The sequence below is a fragment of the Poromitra crassiceps genome (genome assembly GCF_964638095.1).
Source record: "Poromitra crassiceps genome assembly, chromosome: 17".
Lineage (NCBI taxonomy): Eukaryota > Metazoa > Chordata > Actinopteri > Beryciformes > Melamphaidae > Poromitra > Poromitra crassiceps.
In genome coordinates this window covers 23,561,704-23,579,734 of record NC_139635.1, presented here as the reverse complement: position 1 = coordinate 23,579,734, position 18,031 = coordinate 23,561,704, and the positions used below count along the sequence as shown (strand labels likewise).

The 18,031-nt window shown below is 47.8% G+C and overlaps 1 protein-coding gene across 1 annotated transcript in view; it reads right to left on the bottom strand.

Moving 5' to 3' along the window:
- Positions 1-4,543: 4,543 nt before the first annotated feature.
- The window catches only part of LOC310791950 (protein NLRC3-like), a 37,123-nt gene continuing 23,635 nt past the window's right edge, over positions 4,544-18,031 (bottom strand). Inside the window, exon 8 of the mRNA XM_083653632.1 lies at positions 4,544-6,248. Coding sequence (XP_083509758.1) covers positions 5,713-6,248 — 536 coding nt within the window. The 3' untranslated portion in view covers positions 4,544-5,712. The remainder of the gene's footprint in view (positions 6,249-18,031) is intronic.

Below are 18,031 nucleotides of genomic sequence, written 5' to 3'. Positions count from 1 at the left end.
ACTTTCGCGCGGCTGGACCTGTCTGCACCATTTGTCAATTGTCAGTACAGCACTCACTGCTCCGGTCTTCAAATAAACTCCAGAAACAACGAACCGGCGGCTTGAAGCAGATTATTTGTGGAGGTGAGTGAAGTAGGTTTAACTTGTGTGTTATTTACTATACGACAGAAAGAGGTTTATTCACGTCAATTACTTGTAAGAAGGAGAGGGGCCGCTGAGGGAGGAACACTTTTTTACCGTGATAGAGCTCTGCTCTCACCTTCAGCTCTGTGTGTGTGTGTGTGTGTGTGTGTGTGTGTGTGTGTGTGTGTGTGTGTGTGTGTGTGTGCGTGCGTGCGCGCGCCTGTGGTGGCGTTATGGCTGGGTGATAATTCTATATTGTAACAGGCTAGTATTTTGGTTTAGTATTTAGTTTAGTATTTTGGTTCAGCTGTCAATCAAATCTTCATTACAGGATCATTTTCTCTTCCAAATGAAGGCGAAAATGGCGCCTAGTGCCTGTCATCTGGCAGAGTTTCTAGCCCATAAACTAACTACTAACTTGAGCAATTATGCAAACTAAATCAAACGGTAATGTCTAAGAATGCAAAGAAATGTAACTGGCTCGTTAAAACACGCATTCCAGGAATATTATTTACATTTATAACGATAATGGCGCGCGCCTCCGAGCCTGACAGCCTCCCTGGCTGTCAGGGGTCGTCTCTCGGAGATTCCAGGCGGGCGGGCAGCACCTATGAATCGGATTGTCCGCTCGCCCCGCACGAAGCAGCTGGCTCCCTGGTACTCTGCGGATCCCACTCGTGTAGCATGACAACAGGCTGAATCCCACTGGATTTGCGGGTAGAACACGCCAGGATTGGCCAATCCCAAAGCCAGTCCTCAGAATTGTCAAATCAAATCATCGACACGTATATGGTCCGCCTCTCAATTCGTTTTCAGTGTCTGACGCTCGCGCTGGTGCATTCCGTTCCGGTTCACTTCGACTTTAATGGTGGAGCTGATTTAATTACTGTATAAATATGAAAACAGGGGGAAATCTCTACCTTACCTGGTATTTGTGATGTGTAAAGTAAAGCTAGAGAAACTGACCCAGACCTTTTTCGTTGGGTTTCACTTTTCAATTGTGCAAATATTACAGTCACTAAACTGTTTCCCTGTAATGCTCTGTAGATCTTGGATGTAACCATATTGACATTTCCATCTCTTTTTCAAGTGGGCCCTGCTCGCACTCACACACACATTAAGGGGTTAAGGGCCTTGCTCAAGGGCACCTCAGTGGTGGTAATGAGGGAGGGGCAAGTGCTGCTTTTCACACATGCTTTTCTAATTGACACTGTCTCTTTGTCTATATACTGTGTGTGTGCAGGTTTTCGATGAGATATCATACATTGAGGGAGAAACAGCCAGTGGAGGACACACATTAATCTGTTAAGTAAGTTGAGCATTTTTGTTTTCTCCAAAAACCTATTCCTGTGGTCCTCTAGGCCTACTTGCTTTTTATCCTTTCTGGAAAGGATTTTATTTTATTTTATTTTATTTTTATTTTTTGTGTGTGCTTTGAGCACCACAACATGGCCGGTGTCTCCAAAACTCAGCAACTCACACCAAAACGATCTAGATGGACATATCCTGTGGGTGGCTGTAGTTTTAATTAAAGGTGACTGGCTTGTTAAATAAATGATTTGTGCACATAGCTGATGCCATGATCCCATGGAACCTAATGCATGTGTCACTGCATTTGGACTCTTATTTACCAAATTGTAATGTGTCTGGAATGGATGAGCTGTTTTACCAGGTTCCAAGGTGGATCAGAAAGGTGCGATTTAACGCCCCCACTTACAGTATCTGACTTATCAACTTCAAGATGAATTTTAAAATGTGTTGGGAACTTGGGACCAATCGGGCTGTGAGCCAGAAAGGTCTTTGTACAGCTAGACCCTGGGCAGACAGTACAGTGAAATCATTTTTAAAGTAGCTCATGTGTCACTTTTGTGTAGCACTTTTTCAAATGGCAGTTGAAATATTGACCAAAGAACAGTGTTACTCTGCCACTAATTTATCTCTGTTTGCTTTTCAGTTTGATACAAAGAATGGCTCCAGAACCAAAACCTGGGTGAAGCAGATGTGGAAGCTCGAGTGGGGAAGCCTGGATGCTACATCACAGAGAAAATAATGGACATAAACAAACAAGCAAAGAATAGCACTTGAAGGGACACTCCACCGAAAAACAATGCTGATTTATTTTGCACATAATCTCACACATATCCAAAAACTGTAAACCGTTTTGCAGGCATTCATTTAGTTTGACAGTTATTGAGAGTTGATTTAAGTTGTGATTTGTGAATGACATCACTGGTCCACGACTGAACTCAAATCAACTCTCAATAACTGAAATTAATTAATTACGGTAAATGAATGCCTGCAAAACATTGGTTTTTTCCATAAAGTTTTTAGGATTGTGAGATTTTGTGCAAAATAAATCTGCATTGTTTTTCAGTGGAATTCTCTACTTCTGATTTGACTTAAGGCCTTTGCTCCTCAAGGGAGCATAGGCTATTGACAAAATGTCGGTGGTTGGCAGTTCTTCCCTGTTCTCCCCAATTGAGCCTGCTCCCAGACATTTCTGCCTGCACACCTCTTCTCCAGCTGTTCCTGGGGTGACCTCTTTTCTTGTCGGGTGATGTTGCCTGTTTGTTGTGTTATTGTTAATTAGTCAGTAGTTTTATTATTTAATTGAGTTTAATTGTAATGAGTCTTTAATTGCCTTCAGCACATTAATTGAGTTGAGTCACACTTTTACTTTTAATACTTTTGACATAAAGACAGGTACAGGCTGACTGTTCAGGTGCACTGCTGTATGTGCGGTTCTCTCTCCCACTCCCTCTCTGTGTTGCTTTTATTTAATAAATAATGATATTGTTATGTAAACCTGAAATAGTCTTCATTTAACTAGTTCAAGAAAGATTACTTTTGTGATGTTTATCTGGTCTGACTACTCTCAGCATGGGGTGCTGGTTAACAAGCATTCAACCATAGACCAGCATGTTGTGTTTTGACACCAGAATAGCTGGTGTATGCTGGTCACACCAGCACACCAGCATACTGTAGGTGTACTGGTGTATGCTTCCCATGCTGGTCACAAGACCAGCATATGTGACCAGCATCCCATGCTGGTCACACCACCAGCATACCAGCATCATCGCATGCTGGTCACACCACCAGCATCCCATGCTGGTCACACCACCAGCATCCCATGCTGGTCACACCACCAGCATAACTTGTTGTGTTTTCAAAACACAACAAATTTACCAGCATCCCAGCATGCGATGCTGGGATGCTGGTACACCAGCATAAAAAGCTATGCTGGTGCATGCTGGTTTTTTCAGCAGGGTATAGGTGCCTTCAAAGCGATCAGGATGAAAGAAAAAGGGGCAGTCCTGTCAAAGGGGGTTCTGGTTCATCAGTAATGGTAAAATAAAATAAATGTATAGGCCTACATTCCTTTCATTTTATTGCCCAAATAAATTTATAGTTGGTAGTTTGAGTAGTTAAACTACACAAAAATGACCAAATAGTAGTTTAATTAGGCTATTTGACTGACTCACTATGCAAATATAAATGTAGTTGAACTACCAGCAAGCTACTGCAAAATGTAGTTAAACTATTTACACTGGATGTAGGCCTATAAAAAAAACTTTACTTTGATTAATCATTTGTGTCTGATATAATTGTCCACAAAAAAGTTCAATTAGGCGATAATTTAAAAATAAATCCTTAAAATAACATCTACTCCGTCTCCCTCATTACATTGCATCGTTGATGATGATGATGTGACATGTTACAGGTTTAGCCTGTCACTTTTAATACATTATTTTCACTTTGGCAGTTTATATAATTCAATCAAACGTCAAATGTGTTTTACTTTGAAAGTCATAACAGGAAGTGGTGTTGTTCACGTTGGTTATAGCTTAACCAAAGAACATGACAGCACGCAGTAGCAGCCTCCGCCATTTTGGCCCCTAAGGAGACTAGTGAAACCTGCCAGGCTGTCTATGGTAAAAACAGCATCCAGTAGGCTAAAAACATGCCGCCTGCAAATGCCATATAGCTTATTTTTCAACTTTAAATTATCCCTCCCGGTCAAAATGCATTGTGCTGCTGCTGCTGTTGTTTTAGAGGCCAAGATGGCGGCGGCGCCTCTAGTGGCTGTTTCTAATAATGCATCACTACTGTGCAACACACTCTTTCCTTCCACCCTCTTTGGCTTGATACAGAAGGGGGACGCACGCGGATGTTTTTGGCACTAGCGGGAAAGCTGGGAGAGCGCGAGACAGAGTGAGTGAGACAAACAAACGTTACATGTTTTTGTCTGTTGTGCTTTAGTCAGAGAGAAGCTGATGCACACCTTCAAACTCTTAAAGGCAGGTGCGTCGGAGATGCAGTACGTATGAGAGATAAAGAGGAGTCCCGCACACTGTCAATTACTTGCAAAAAAAAAAACTTTTAATAAACACAACGTTTCGGTCTATCGACCTTCATCAGGTTAAAATACAGAACAAAAGAGCACCACAGGTCTAGCCTTCACCTTGTTAGATGAGGCCAATCAGAGACATTGAGGTAACAGGCAAAACACTCCCCCAGACTGTGTGTAGTCAGCTAATCAGAGGGACCAGTACATATGCAACACCCAACAAAGACACAGAGCAGGAACATGCTAGTATATCAAATAGGCACATAAAATAAGAAATGCCATAAAAGTTAAAAAAATAGGCTAACCCATCAATTAAGGCCCAGAAAACAATTGGCAAAACACAAATTAAGTGTTCTACTAACTAGATGGCACGACAGGAGAACAGAACATTCAAATGCAGACAACTGGGCATCCATATGGAGTTCAGTACCTGGGCAATAGAGAGAGAAGCTACATTAGTAAACTGTAGCATTTCATACATAGTAATAATAATTAGAAAAAGTTAAGATCACAACATCACATTAAGTGGCAGTTCATCATTCAGACCCTTGGGAGACAAAGTTTGTAAAGAATAGATCCAGAACGCTTCACGTCTCTTCAGGATAAGGTCATGGTCACCACCCCTAGGTGGTAACTTAACCTGCTCCAATCCAAAAAACCGTAAGGACGAAATATCATGTTTAAAATCATTAAAATGTATAGCTACAGGGTAATCACGATCGTTTCGTCGTATGGAACTCTTATGCTCACTGATGCGTTGTTTTAATTTCCTAGTGGTTTTACCAACATAGGATAACCCACACGGACTGTTGTGCTTTAAAACTGAAGTAACGAGCCTGCTTTGAAAATGTGAGTAGAGAGTAGATATTTGTGTTTAAATGTAGGGAGGAAAAGTTGTCAGAAAAATAAATACTCTACAGTCACCTGGGAACATGTGGGATGTCAGGACAGTCTGTCATATCTGACTTAAAAAGATTAGATTTGTCTTCTATTCCAGCTCTTACAAATAAAATGGACAGACTTAAATACTATAATCTAATCATTTAATACCATCTGCTCTGCTTAGAACACTGCAGCTAAAACTAAGGACTTTAAAGCATGCTGTATTATCATCATCACTCCTTTATCTATTAGAATACAGTATCAGCATTGATTACTTGACATTATTATATGAGAGCTGTGTGTGTGATCCTGTACAGAGTGAAGCATCATGTCAGCATCTGTCACAGTGTGTTTCTCTCTCACTCTAACTGACACAGAGACACTGAGGAGGCACCAGGGTTAAACAACATAAACCCAGGGTATAGAGGTTCTGTGAATGAAGTTTGGAAAGTGTACAGGTGAGTCAGTGTGTCAGAGGAAACTGTGTAGAAGGACAGAGAGCCAGCAGGCCAGTCGAGAAACACTGCGACTCTGTTAGAGTCAGAGGAGGGGAGAGGTATGTCTGTGCGTCTGTTATTGTGCCAGGCAGAGTAACGATCATCATAGCAGATCAGACTCCAGGACTTTTCATTATATCCAAGCACACAGTCAGGACCCCCTCCTTTCCTGCTGATTCCTCTGTAAGTCACTCCTATATCAACACTTCCTTCCCTCTCCACCTCCCAGTAACAGCGATCAGTGAGACCATCTCTACACAGCAGCTGAGGCAGGTCAAATCTCTCTGGGTGATCAGGATATGGCTGCTCCTCTTCCACCCTCGTCACCTTTCTGTTGTCTTCAGACAGGAGGAGGCGTCTCTCTGCTGTGTTTGGCTCCAGTGTGAGCTCACAGGCATCTGATGAGACAACAAGACTCAATACAGCAGCAGCTTCTCATCTAATACACCTGCTGTGTTTATTATTTTATTAATGATGTCACTGTTAATTATTCAACAGTTTACTGTTTGTTAATACTTTATATTCATTTATTGATTTAAATTACAAGACAAGACAACAAACCTCTGATGTGTCTTACATGAGCAATGAGCATGAACATATGATGAAAAGAGACGAATGATAACAGGGATTTAAACACACACACACACACACACACACAGGCACACACACGCACGCACGCACGCACACACACACACACACACACACACACACACACACACACAGGCGCACGCACACACACACACACACACACAGCACAGGAAACTTGCTGACCAATGCATGTGTTGTAAATCATCACACGTGATTCTACTCAGCCAATCAAATGTGTGAGTGGGGGCTGCCTGTCTGCACTGTGAGAGACACACACAGGAGGAGAGATGAGGATGAGGCTGCAGTCAGAGGAATATGTAAGCATACACATAATTAAAAAGAGAAATATTTAACAGCACCAACATCTTATCCTAATGATTGTCGACCATCCAAAGGAAAACTCTAAAGCAGAATAATGTGATGAAATCATGTGAAATATGTGAGCCAGAGAGGAGTTATTTCACATGGTGTGCTCTAAAAAGAGTACAGTACAGCAGACAGTGAAAACACTGTTTTTAATCAAGACTGGACAGACTCTTACATGTTGATTCTTCCCACGGAGGGCAGTTCAAAACCACTGTCTCATTGTTAATCGTGATGCGAATTTGAAGCGCCACTCTGAGATGAAGCACACACACACACGCACGCACACGCACGCACATACACACGCACGCTCACACGCACGCGCACACACACACACACACACGCACACACGCACATACACATGCTCGCACGCACGCACGCATGCACACGCACGCACACACACACACACACACACCTACACACCTACACACACGTGCATGCACGATGTGTCTGTGTGTCGTGTGTTTGGATTATGGCATGACACACAGACACATTGTGCACGCGCGCGCGCGTGCGTGCGCGCGCGTCAGTGGCACAAACGACCCCGGGGGTGGTTTGTGCCACTGACGTGCGCGCACGCACGCACGCGTGCATGCACGATGTGTCTGTGTGTCGTGTGTTTGGATTATGGCATGACACACAGACACATTGTGCACGCGCGCGCGCGTGCGTGCGCGCGCGTCAGTGGCACAAACGACCCCGGGGGTGGTTTGTGCCACTGACGTGCGCGCACGCACGCACGCGTGCATGCACGATGTGTCTGTGTGTCGTGTGTTTGGATTATGGCATGACACACAGACACATCTTGCGCGCGCGCGCGCGCGTGCGTGCGCGCGTGTCAGTGGCACAAACGACCCCGGGGGTGATTGTGCCAAGTTTTGGGATTCCCTTCATATCCATGTATCTATCCATCTGTTTCTTCAACGGTGGATCTGAAATGGCTTATTTTTGAGTACGGTATGTTGCTCAGCACAAGATTCCGACGCGGCGATGTCTCACTCATGACCCCACGACCGATAAACACTGAGCACGACCAGGAGGCCGCACTTTTTAAGCCTGAGCTAGATTTGAGCAGCTTTTGGCTGACCCTGGCAAAACCATTGATCCTAGAGCGATGATTCATATATCCAGGCGCTCAGCAGAACACTCTGATCGACGCAAGCAGGTGCTACAAAGTTTCCTATCAAATTGGACCGATTTTTTGGGGTTAAGCGTTGATCATTTATTAATGGGTTGTGTCCAGCAGCAGATTCAAACCTCAAGTGCTGAACACCCCCAACGCCCCCCCCCCCCCCCCCCACGCACACACAAGCACACATTCCAGACGCCCCCCCCCCCCAGCCGTCTCCCTCAGCCCTCTTCTTGCCTCCCTCCCCAACGACCAACCGGCCTGCAACGGCAGGCCTGACTGTGTCGTGGCTGGGGCGGCAGCCTGGGCGCTGCGCACGCGGCGACCTTCAGCAGCAGTAGCAACGACCTATTATAACCCATGCATATTCCAACAAATGATATGTATTGTACAATATTTGCAAGTGTGCCTGGTTACTGAACAAATCAGTAATACTGTGTGTTATCCTAATCTGAATGTATTTCTAAAAAACACTACTTTGTAAACCAATTTGCCCTCACGGGACATGAATAAAATTGAACTTGAACTTGAACTTGAACTACCGGTACCACAACAGGCTTTCCTTTTTGAGTGTTTAAGGGCCAGCAAGGCCCCAGAGCACTGAAATTCGCCACAGTGGATCGCATGGGCATTCTGATCATGGGCACCGAATTCGAGCCCTCTGCGGCTTCGGGCGGCCAGTTCCTCTCAAAATGGATTGGTGTTTTCAAGCAAAAACGACCATTTTTTTCTCCTAAACTGCCCCAGAAGGTACCAGAGCACTGACATTCGGCACAGTGGATCGCATGGGCATTCTGATCATGGGCACCGAATTTGAGCCCTCTGCGGCTTCGGGGGGCCAGTTCCTCTCAAAATGGATTGGTGTTTTCAAGCAAAAACGACAATTTTTTTCTCCTAAACTGCCCCAGAAGGTTCCAGAGCACTGATATTCGGCACAGTGGATCGCATGGGCATTCTGATCATGGGCACCGAATTTGAGCCCTCTGCGGCTTCGGGGGACCAGTTCTTCTCAAAATGGATTGGTGTTTTCAAGCAAAAACGACAATTTTTTTCTCCTAAACTGCCCCAGAAGGGCCCAGAGCGCCCAATTTCGGCACAGTGGATCGCATGGGCATTCTGATCATGGGCACCGAATTTGAGCCCTCTGCGGCTTCGGGGGGCCAGTTCCTCTCAAAATGGATTGGTGTTTTCAAGCAAAAACGACAATTGTTTTCTCCTAAACTGCCCCAGAAGGGCTGAGAGAGCCCAATTCTGGCACAGTTTACCCAATTTACACCATATGGGCATATGGCTGTATGGGACATAGAAATGTCAAATATCCAACCATAACCTTTATACTGTACCATTATAGCATCATACATTTTCTGATGTGTTACACTAGAAGGTTTCCAAATAAATAGTTTTCCTAATCCCCCCCAAAATCCAACAAAACTATGAACTGGACTAATTGACCCCATATAGTTTATTCCTATGACACAAGCGCTGTTGGGGCTGAAGATGGGCAGTCTGATGACAATGGCAGCTATTTTTCAAGCAGTTTTCAGCACCACAAATATGGTTAGACACCAGTTAGAGTTGGATTAGTTTTATTCCAATGTAGGGAAGCAAAAAAACGTTAGGGTTGTGCTACAACCCAGGTTTTACGAGTGAGAACGAGAGCTCTCACTAGTGCCTACAACGCTCCGTACGCAGCCCTATGGAAGACTGTCATTTTGCTCCAAAATTACTTTTAATTAAAACCGACCACCCACCCGTAGGTGGCGTGGTGCCCCCCTGGTGCTGACACGGATCCACGTGACTACGTCACGTCCTGTCAGCCCAGGGATAACCACTCTACATTTCTTCCAGCCAGCTGAGATCCGACGCACCCCGTGACGCATCGACGCAGCAAGGCTGGGTAGTGAGAGCTCTCGTTCTCACTCGTAAAACCTGGGTTGTAGCACAACGTTTTACTTCGTTTCGAACTCAAGCTCTCACTAGTGCCTTAATTCAACCGACCTTGCTGCCGGGAGCACCCCACAGGGCGACCCGAAAGGCACCGGTGAACCACGGCCGTATGGCAACGTTCATGCCTGACCGTCTGACATATTAGAGTGGCAACGATACTACTTTCTTGCCAGCACCGCGTGCGCGAATTGCGACCCGGACACGTCGAGACTGTAGTACCTAACAAAAGTGTGATGAGAGGACCATGAGGCCACGGCACACATGTCCTCCCCTGAACACTGCGCAACAACGCAGAGGATGTCGCAACACCCCGCGTAGAATGCGCCTTGATACCCTCCGGGGGTATATTACCCACGGCAGAGTATGCCAAAGCGATCGCCTCCACTATCCAGTGTGATAAGCGATCCTTGGAAAGGAGGCCACCCTGGGCCTTCTGCCAAAGCAGACCAACAACTGGTTTGGAGTGCGTAATGAACGCGTCCTGGCCACATAGGCCGAGAGCGCCCTTACTGGGCACAGCATGTGCAAGCGTCACTCCTCACCCGAACTGAACGGCGGGGGACAGAATGCTGATAAGTCTATGACCATAGCCCTAAAGCTGACATTAATATTCTTAGGTTGGTAAGCCGGGTTAGGTCGCAACGTAACCCTGCGCCCATCATTCCCAAAACCATACAGGCCTGCTGCACCGAGAGGGCAATCAGGTCACCAACTCTCTTTCCTGACGACAAGGCCAGCAGCAGCGCGGTCTTTAAGACAGAACCCTTAAATCGGCGGAGTCCAAGGGCTCAAACAGATGACCCGTTAGCCCGTCCAGCACCGTAACCAGGTCCGATTTGGGAAAAAACCACCGCGACGGCGGGCACAGTTTACGCGCCCTGTGGACTCTGAACCAAGCCAAGACACAATGAGCAGGTTTAAACGCAAGGTGCGTTGTTTTATTTAAAGTCTGAACTCAGGATCTTCCCTTATCGGGGCAGGGTGGCACAAAAGACATGAAGCAGTGGTAGGCTAGGTTTAGACTGCGGGCCTACGCAGGGGAGTTTTCCTCCACAAGGTTATCCAGGGCTCAGTCCTCGATTACGAGCTCCAGTAACGAGCCTGTGTGAGAGGAGACATGAGCGGTCAGAGCACAACAAACAGCCAACAATTCTTAAGGAGAGGAATGGAAGTCGTACATACCGCCCGACAGCAAGGAGAGGTCCCGTCTCGAGGAGAGCCAGCCAGACAGTGATCATTCAGAGCCGCCCTGTTAACTAGTCACTTTGATTAGTGATCGGTCTCAGCTGGGTGCGCCCCGCTTGACAGTGCGCGGCTGTCAGCGCTCCCACTGATTCAACAGGTAATTTGGGAAATACCTCTCATGTATGACGCGGCCCAAACAGCGTCTCTGTTGGGAACCCCCGGCTCTGATGTCACTGTGGTGGCTGGTCGTCCTCCCCCTCTCACCTGCTGGGGTGTAAGCTGCCGAGACTCCACAGCCCCCTTCATGAAGCGTGAGACCAAAGGGTACGCCCCCATGGGGCTCCCTTCAATTCCCATGTGGCAAGCAGAAATCGCGGCTACGTACACCTTAAGCGACTGCGGGGACTGACCCGCGTCAAGCAGGCTCTGAAGGAAACAGAGAACTGGTCGCACACTGCAGTTCACTGGATCCACGCCCCTACTTGCTGCATAGTGCATACCACATTATCAGGCAAGCCCTGGGCTAGCAACTGGTCCCGTTCAGGAGCCAGATTGCTAGCTTCCACCTGCCTGGGAGGGGTGGAACACCTCCCCCTCCGCCTGGGATAGGAGATCGGCCCGTACCGGCAACGCCCAGGGCGGATCTTGCGCCAGGGAGACCAGGTCCGCAAACCATGTCTGCCTGGGCCAAAACGGACTAAAACGAGCCGGAGGCGCTGTTCCCTCACCCTGTCCAACACCTGACAGATCACGGGGGTCGGGGGAAACGCATAGAGCCCCTCCCTCGGCCACGCGTGCGCTAGCGCGTCATGACCTAACGAGGGCTGTCCTCCTGGATCGAGCACCACAGTGGGCAGTGTGTCGCGTGCCGCGATGCAAGAGATTGACGCGGGCGCAACCAAACCTGGCCCAAACCTGTTCCATCACCCGAGGGTGAAGGCACCACTCCGTATAACGGGGATTGCCTCGAGACAGCAGGTCGGTCGTAACTCAGCCGTCCCAGCAGGTAGACCGCTGACACTGAAAGGAGACGGGGATACACCCACAGGTGAATCCCCGCTATGGTTCAGCGCCCCCGACCGCACACCGCCCTGTTTGTTCAGGTGGGCGATCGCTGCCATATTGTCCGAGGGAATCAGAACATGGTGCCCATGTGTGAGCCGCTGGAAGTGTTACCTCCGCAGGCTGGGGGGACTGCGGAGACAACGTTCTCTTTCGAGTCTGGCCGCACGCGGACTTGTCCGGCAGTGCGGTCCCCAGGAGAGCTCCCAACCAACAATGGGCCCTCGGTACCATTGATGGTGGGCTGTCCTAGGAGCCTCTAGCCGAGGCCAGGCCGTAGCCATGGACCAAGGCGAGCCTTGATGATGGGTATGAGACCCTGGGAGAGGTCCCGACCGAACTCGGGCCTTGGGCACCGAGGACGGTGGGTCTAAAGCTACAAGCCGCAGGCTGGAACTGAGCCCAGCCTTGGTGAGCCAACCGGAGGGCTTGACCTGAGCGCTGCCAACCGAGGCCAGGCCGTGGCCATGGACCAAGGTGCGCTGTGCCCCCTGCCAGGCTCCCTGCGCTTGCAGGGGGCGCTCAGACAAGGGAGTGCGACCCATGGAGAGCTCCCAACCACCCCGGGCCTTGGGCACCAAGGGCGGTGGGCTTGTCCTTAGAGCTACAAGCCAAAGGCTGGCACTGAGCCCAGACCTTGGCGAGCTGTAACCCCTGCTGGACGCGTAGCGCCAGCAAGGGGCGGTACCGAGCTACAAAAGAAAGAAAAGTTACATTTCGTTGCAACAAAAGAAGTCAACTACAGTATGCAACACAATCTATGGCAACTACAACTTTTGAAGGAATAACGTAGGAACACAACCTATGACACTACAACCATTAAAGGAATAAAGTAGTTTTTTTTTCACAAATGAAGGCTCTGTATGTTCAGTTTTTTTGCTTCCCTACATTGGAATAAAACAAATCCAACTCTAACTGGTGTCTAACCATATTTGTGGTGCTGAAAACTGCTTGAAAAATAGCTGCCATTGTCATCAGACTGCCCATCTTCAGCCCCAACAGCGCTTGTGTCATAGGAATAAACTATATGGGGTCAATTAGTCCAGTTCATAGTTTTGTTGGATTTTGGGGGGGATTAGGAAAACTATTTATTTGGAAACCTTCTAGTGTAACACATCAGAAAATGTATGATGCTATAATGGTACAGTATAAAGGTTATGGTTGGATATTTGACATTTCTATGTCCCATACAGCCATATGCCCATATGGTGTAAATTGGGTAAACTGTGCCGAAATTGGGCTCTCTCAGCCCTTCTTCTGGGGCAGTTTAGGAGAAAACAATTGTCGTTTTTGCTTGAAAACACCAATCCATTTTGAGAGGAACTGGCCCCCCGAAGCCGCAGAGGGCTCAAATTCGGTGCCCATGATCAGAATGCCCCTGCGATCCACTGTGCCGAATGTCAGTGCTCTGGTACCTTCTGGGGCAGTTTAGGAGAAAAAAATTGTCGTTTTTGCTTGAAAACACCAATCCATTTTGAGAGGAACTGGCCCCCCGAAGCCGCAGAGGGCTCAGATTCGGTGCCCATGATCAGAATGCCCATGCGATTCACTGTGCCGAATGTCAGTGCTCTGGTACCTTCTGGGGCAGTTTAGGAGAAAAAAATTGTCGTTTTTGCTTAACACATTGAGTGCCAGCCGTTTTTTCAATCCTGTAGGTAAGTTGTGCCAGTTTTTTTTTTGAGGATTCTGGCTCATTTTACAAGAGCCGAGGATTATTTTCTGTTAAGACTTCGTGAACACCAATCATCTAAAAATAACTAATAGAATGTGTGCTTTCTCTGTCTAAAAGAGTTAGTTTGCAGAGTTAGTAGTTATGTAGATATTAGCCGTTGAGTACAGCATGGTTTTAGCGTCTGAGACAGCAAGCTGAGATAATCGCAGTTTTGTGAAATTCAATCAAACAGCAGAACAGTCACCTGCCTGTGATTGTGGGTGCCCTTGGGCGAGTCTGTATACTGTATTGTGTGTGTGTGTGTGTGTGTGTGTGTGTGTGTGTGTGTGTGTGTGTGTGTGTGTGTTCGCGCGTTGCTCCGCGGCTCTGGGGGGAGGGGATCTCTGTCCGTTCTTTGCCCCCGCGGCGTGTCTGTCTCCCGCTCTGTGTGCTCTCTCTCTCTCTCTCTCTCTCTCTCTCTCTCTCTCTCTCTCTCTCTCTCTCTCTCTCTCTCTCTCTCTCTCCTCTCTCTCTCTCTCTCTCTCTCTCTCGGGACTGGGGGGAGGGGGAGAGAGAGGGAGAGAGTGTGTGTGTGTCTCCGGGCTCCTCCCTCCGTCTGTGCTGCGGGGGGAGGATTCTCCGCGGCCGTCTGGACTGTAAAACTGTTTCTTGGTGTCGGCTGAGAGCTTTGAGTAAGCTTTTGCGATTCTGGTCTTATTTATGCGCGGGGGTGCTCGAGTGTGTGTGTGTGTGCGTGCGCGCGCGTGTGTGTGTGTGTGTGTGTGTGTGTGTGTGTGTGTGTGTGTGTGGGATCGAGGGAGTTTTCGCCCAGCTGCTTCCTTGAAAATTACACTGGCTTTCTCCAGCGCGCTGGCTGGCTGTGGTTCTGGCTGTGGCTGGCTGTGGCTTTCTCTGTCTTGGGAGAGAACTGTCGCCACTTAGTGGTCGGTAAAATAGATTATACACATTCTCTTCCTCCCAATATTGATATAGAAGACGTAAAAGGGGTTGATTGATGTCCCACCGTCAAAAAAAAAAAATGTTTATGTAAGACGAGATAGCTCGTCTATGGCACTCAACCGTTGGATTATGTAAGACGAGATATCTCGGCTATGGCACTCAACGTGTTAAAAACACCAATCCATTTTGAGAGGAACTGGCCCCCCGAAGCCGCAGAGGGCTCAAATTCGGTGCCCATGATCAGAATGCCCATGCGATCCACTGTGCCGAATGTCAGTGCTCTGGTACCTTCTGGGGCAGTTTAGGAGAAAAAACAGCACTTGAGGTTTGAATCTGCTGCTGGACACAACCCATTAATAAATGATCAACGCTTAACCCCAAAAAATCGGTCCAATTTGATAGGAAACTTTGTAGCACCTGCTTGCGTCGATCAGAGTGTTCTGCTGAGCGCCTGGATATATGAATCATCGCTCTAGGATCAATGGTTTTGCCAGGGTCAGCCAAAGGCTGGTCAAATCTAGCTCAGGCTTAAAAAGTGCGGCCTCCTGGTCGTGCTCAGTGTTTATCGGTCGTGGGGTCATGAGTGAGACATCGCCGCGTCGGAATCTTGTGCTGAGCAACATACCGTACTCAAAAATAAGCCATTTCAGATCCACCGTTGAAGAAACAGATGGATAGATACATGGATATGAAGGGAATCCCAGGACACATTATGGATTTGTCAGATTGATATAACTCCAGAAATCAGCCCAAGGTGTTGGAAGTGCCTCCTTTTAGCTTTAAAAGGATAAGTACTTCAACAAAAAGTAGTATTTGTTATAATTTGTTATATTCAGTTTATAGTAACCGTTAAAAGCCGTCCATGGGTAGGCCCGCCCCCTGACAGAATATCGGCCCGATGCGGCACTTTTATGATATGTGCAGCCATCTTGAAGGGAAATGAGTGGCGTCGAGACACGAAATTTGGCGGCTGTCCTCTGGTGAGCAGCTGCTACCACCACACCGAATTTCGTGGTGATCGGAGCATGTCTAAAATCTAGTGTTCTGATTGGCCCAAAACTTGGCACAATCACCCCCGGGGTCGTTTGTGCCACTGACACGCGCGCACGCACGCGCGCGCGCGCGCGCAAGATGTGTCTGTGTGTCATGCCATAATCCAAACACACGACACACAGACACATCGTGCATGCACGCGTGCGTGCGTGCGCGCACGTCAGTGGCACAAACCACCCCCGGGGTCGTTTGTGCCACTGACGCGCGCGCACGCACGCGCGCGCGCGTGCACAATGTGTCTGTGTGTCATGCCATAATCCAAACACACGACACAGACACATCGTGCATGCACGCGTGCGTGCGCGCGCGCACGTCAGTGGCACAAACCACCCCCGGGGTCGTTTGTGCCACTGACGCGCGCGCACGCACGCGCGCGCGCATGCACGATGTGTCTGTGTGTCATGCCATAATCCAAACACACGACACACAGACACATCGTACACGCGCGCGTGCGTGCGCGCGCGCACGTCAGTGGCACAAACCACCCCCCATAACTCACGCACATACACACGCACGCACGCACGCACACACACACACACACACACACACACACACACACACACACACACACACACACACACACACACACACACACACACACACACACACACACACCTTATCCTAACAGGACAACAGGATTAAACATGTTTACAGCCTGGCTCTATAGCTAATTTCACCTTCCATGACAACTGTACGAAGGGTGAATTTTGATATAACTCACCTGTTTAGAGTCAAATAGACGATAAAAGACGATGTTTTGGGTGTGATTGACAGGTCACCTGTCCAGTGATTGTGCAGCTTGCCGATCACGGGCCAATAGGAGGCGGAGCTGCAGCTCTGGGAAACCCCCTGTTCTCAAGCCGTCTCACGCAAGCTTTCAGAACCCCAAGATGGCGACGGCCACACCCCCATACTCTAGACCAGGGATACTCAACTTGCTTTGCCCGGGGGCCACTTTCGTGAAATGATAGAAGGCCAGGGGCCAGTTAATAAACAATCAATATACATTTTTCTGTAGCGGATTGTAGGTTTTTGGGGTGTCAGCCGGAGTTTAGTCTGACAATGTTGTGCACACCGGATAGTTAGTTAGGTTAAGTACATACATAAGTGCCTGGGTAGCGAGCAGACGGCGGTATTTGACAATTTAGCAGCTAAATCATAGATTATTGAAAGATATTCCATATTCCATGACATGACATGAACATTTGGACACTTATTCAGCGGGTATCTTGCATGTTGCGTTCAGGTGCACTGTAAAAATTAAAATAAACACAGCCCGCGGGCCGCCAGTTGAGTATCACTGCTCTAGGCTTCAAAAACCAATGGATGACGTGATGCTGACTCTGTCCATATCTTTAGACGGTCTATGCTTTTAGCCCCAGACTACAGGTCACACTGTAAGAGCTGCCCAAACATCTAGCTCTCCTGTGTGTGTGTGTGTGTGTGTGTGTGTGTGTGTGTGTGTGTGTGTGTGTGTGTCTGTGTGTGTCTGTGTGTGTGTGTGTGTGTGTGTGTGTGTGTGTGTGTGTTGTTGAGACAGCTCATGCAGATGTCTCGCGTTTGTATGTGTGCGCGCTTCGTCTCAGAGTGGCGCCAGTTGAGGGATACAGCTTTTATCACTTCCTTGGTTTGCTGCCTGGCCTAAAGTCATGATTTGATTAGAAAGACAGAGAACAAATCATTGAATGGACTTCTTCTCATAGCCAAGTCTTCTGACCAAGTCCACTTCTTTCATTTCATTGCACCTGACTTTCAGCTCATGAAGCCTCATCAAGCTGTCATATTGATGCTTTAGCTCAGTTTACTACATTATCAATCTGATAAGGCAGAGTCTATGTTTTGGGGGAAAAATAGACTCTGGGACAGCCCTACCATTAGTCCCAGCTTCCTGTACAGCGCGCCTCTCCTGCCACGTCACTTCCTTTTCCGCGTCCGTGCTCCACTGTTTAATAACAACTTGCACCATGAGTCATGACTTTCCAGTAATTTTCCACTGTTGACGAGTTGACGTCTTCTATGCAGTTTTAATATTATTAGTGAATAGTAGGGATGTCACGATATTTAGTCCCACGAAATTCCGCGATATCAAAGTCCCACGGAATTGCGCGATATCAAAACGTGACGATATCGTGGAGAGACTGATGGGCCGGCACTGATCTGTATTCTCTCTCTATCTTTTTCATTACTTTGCTTGAAATGGGGACTAAACCGACGCTCATTAAATAACCGACAAGATTAAATGT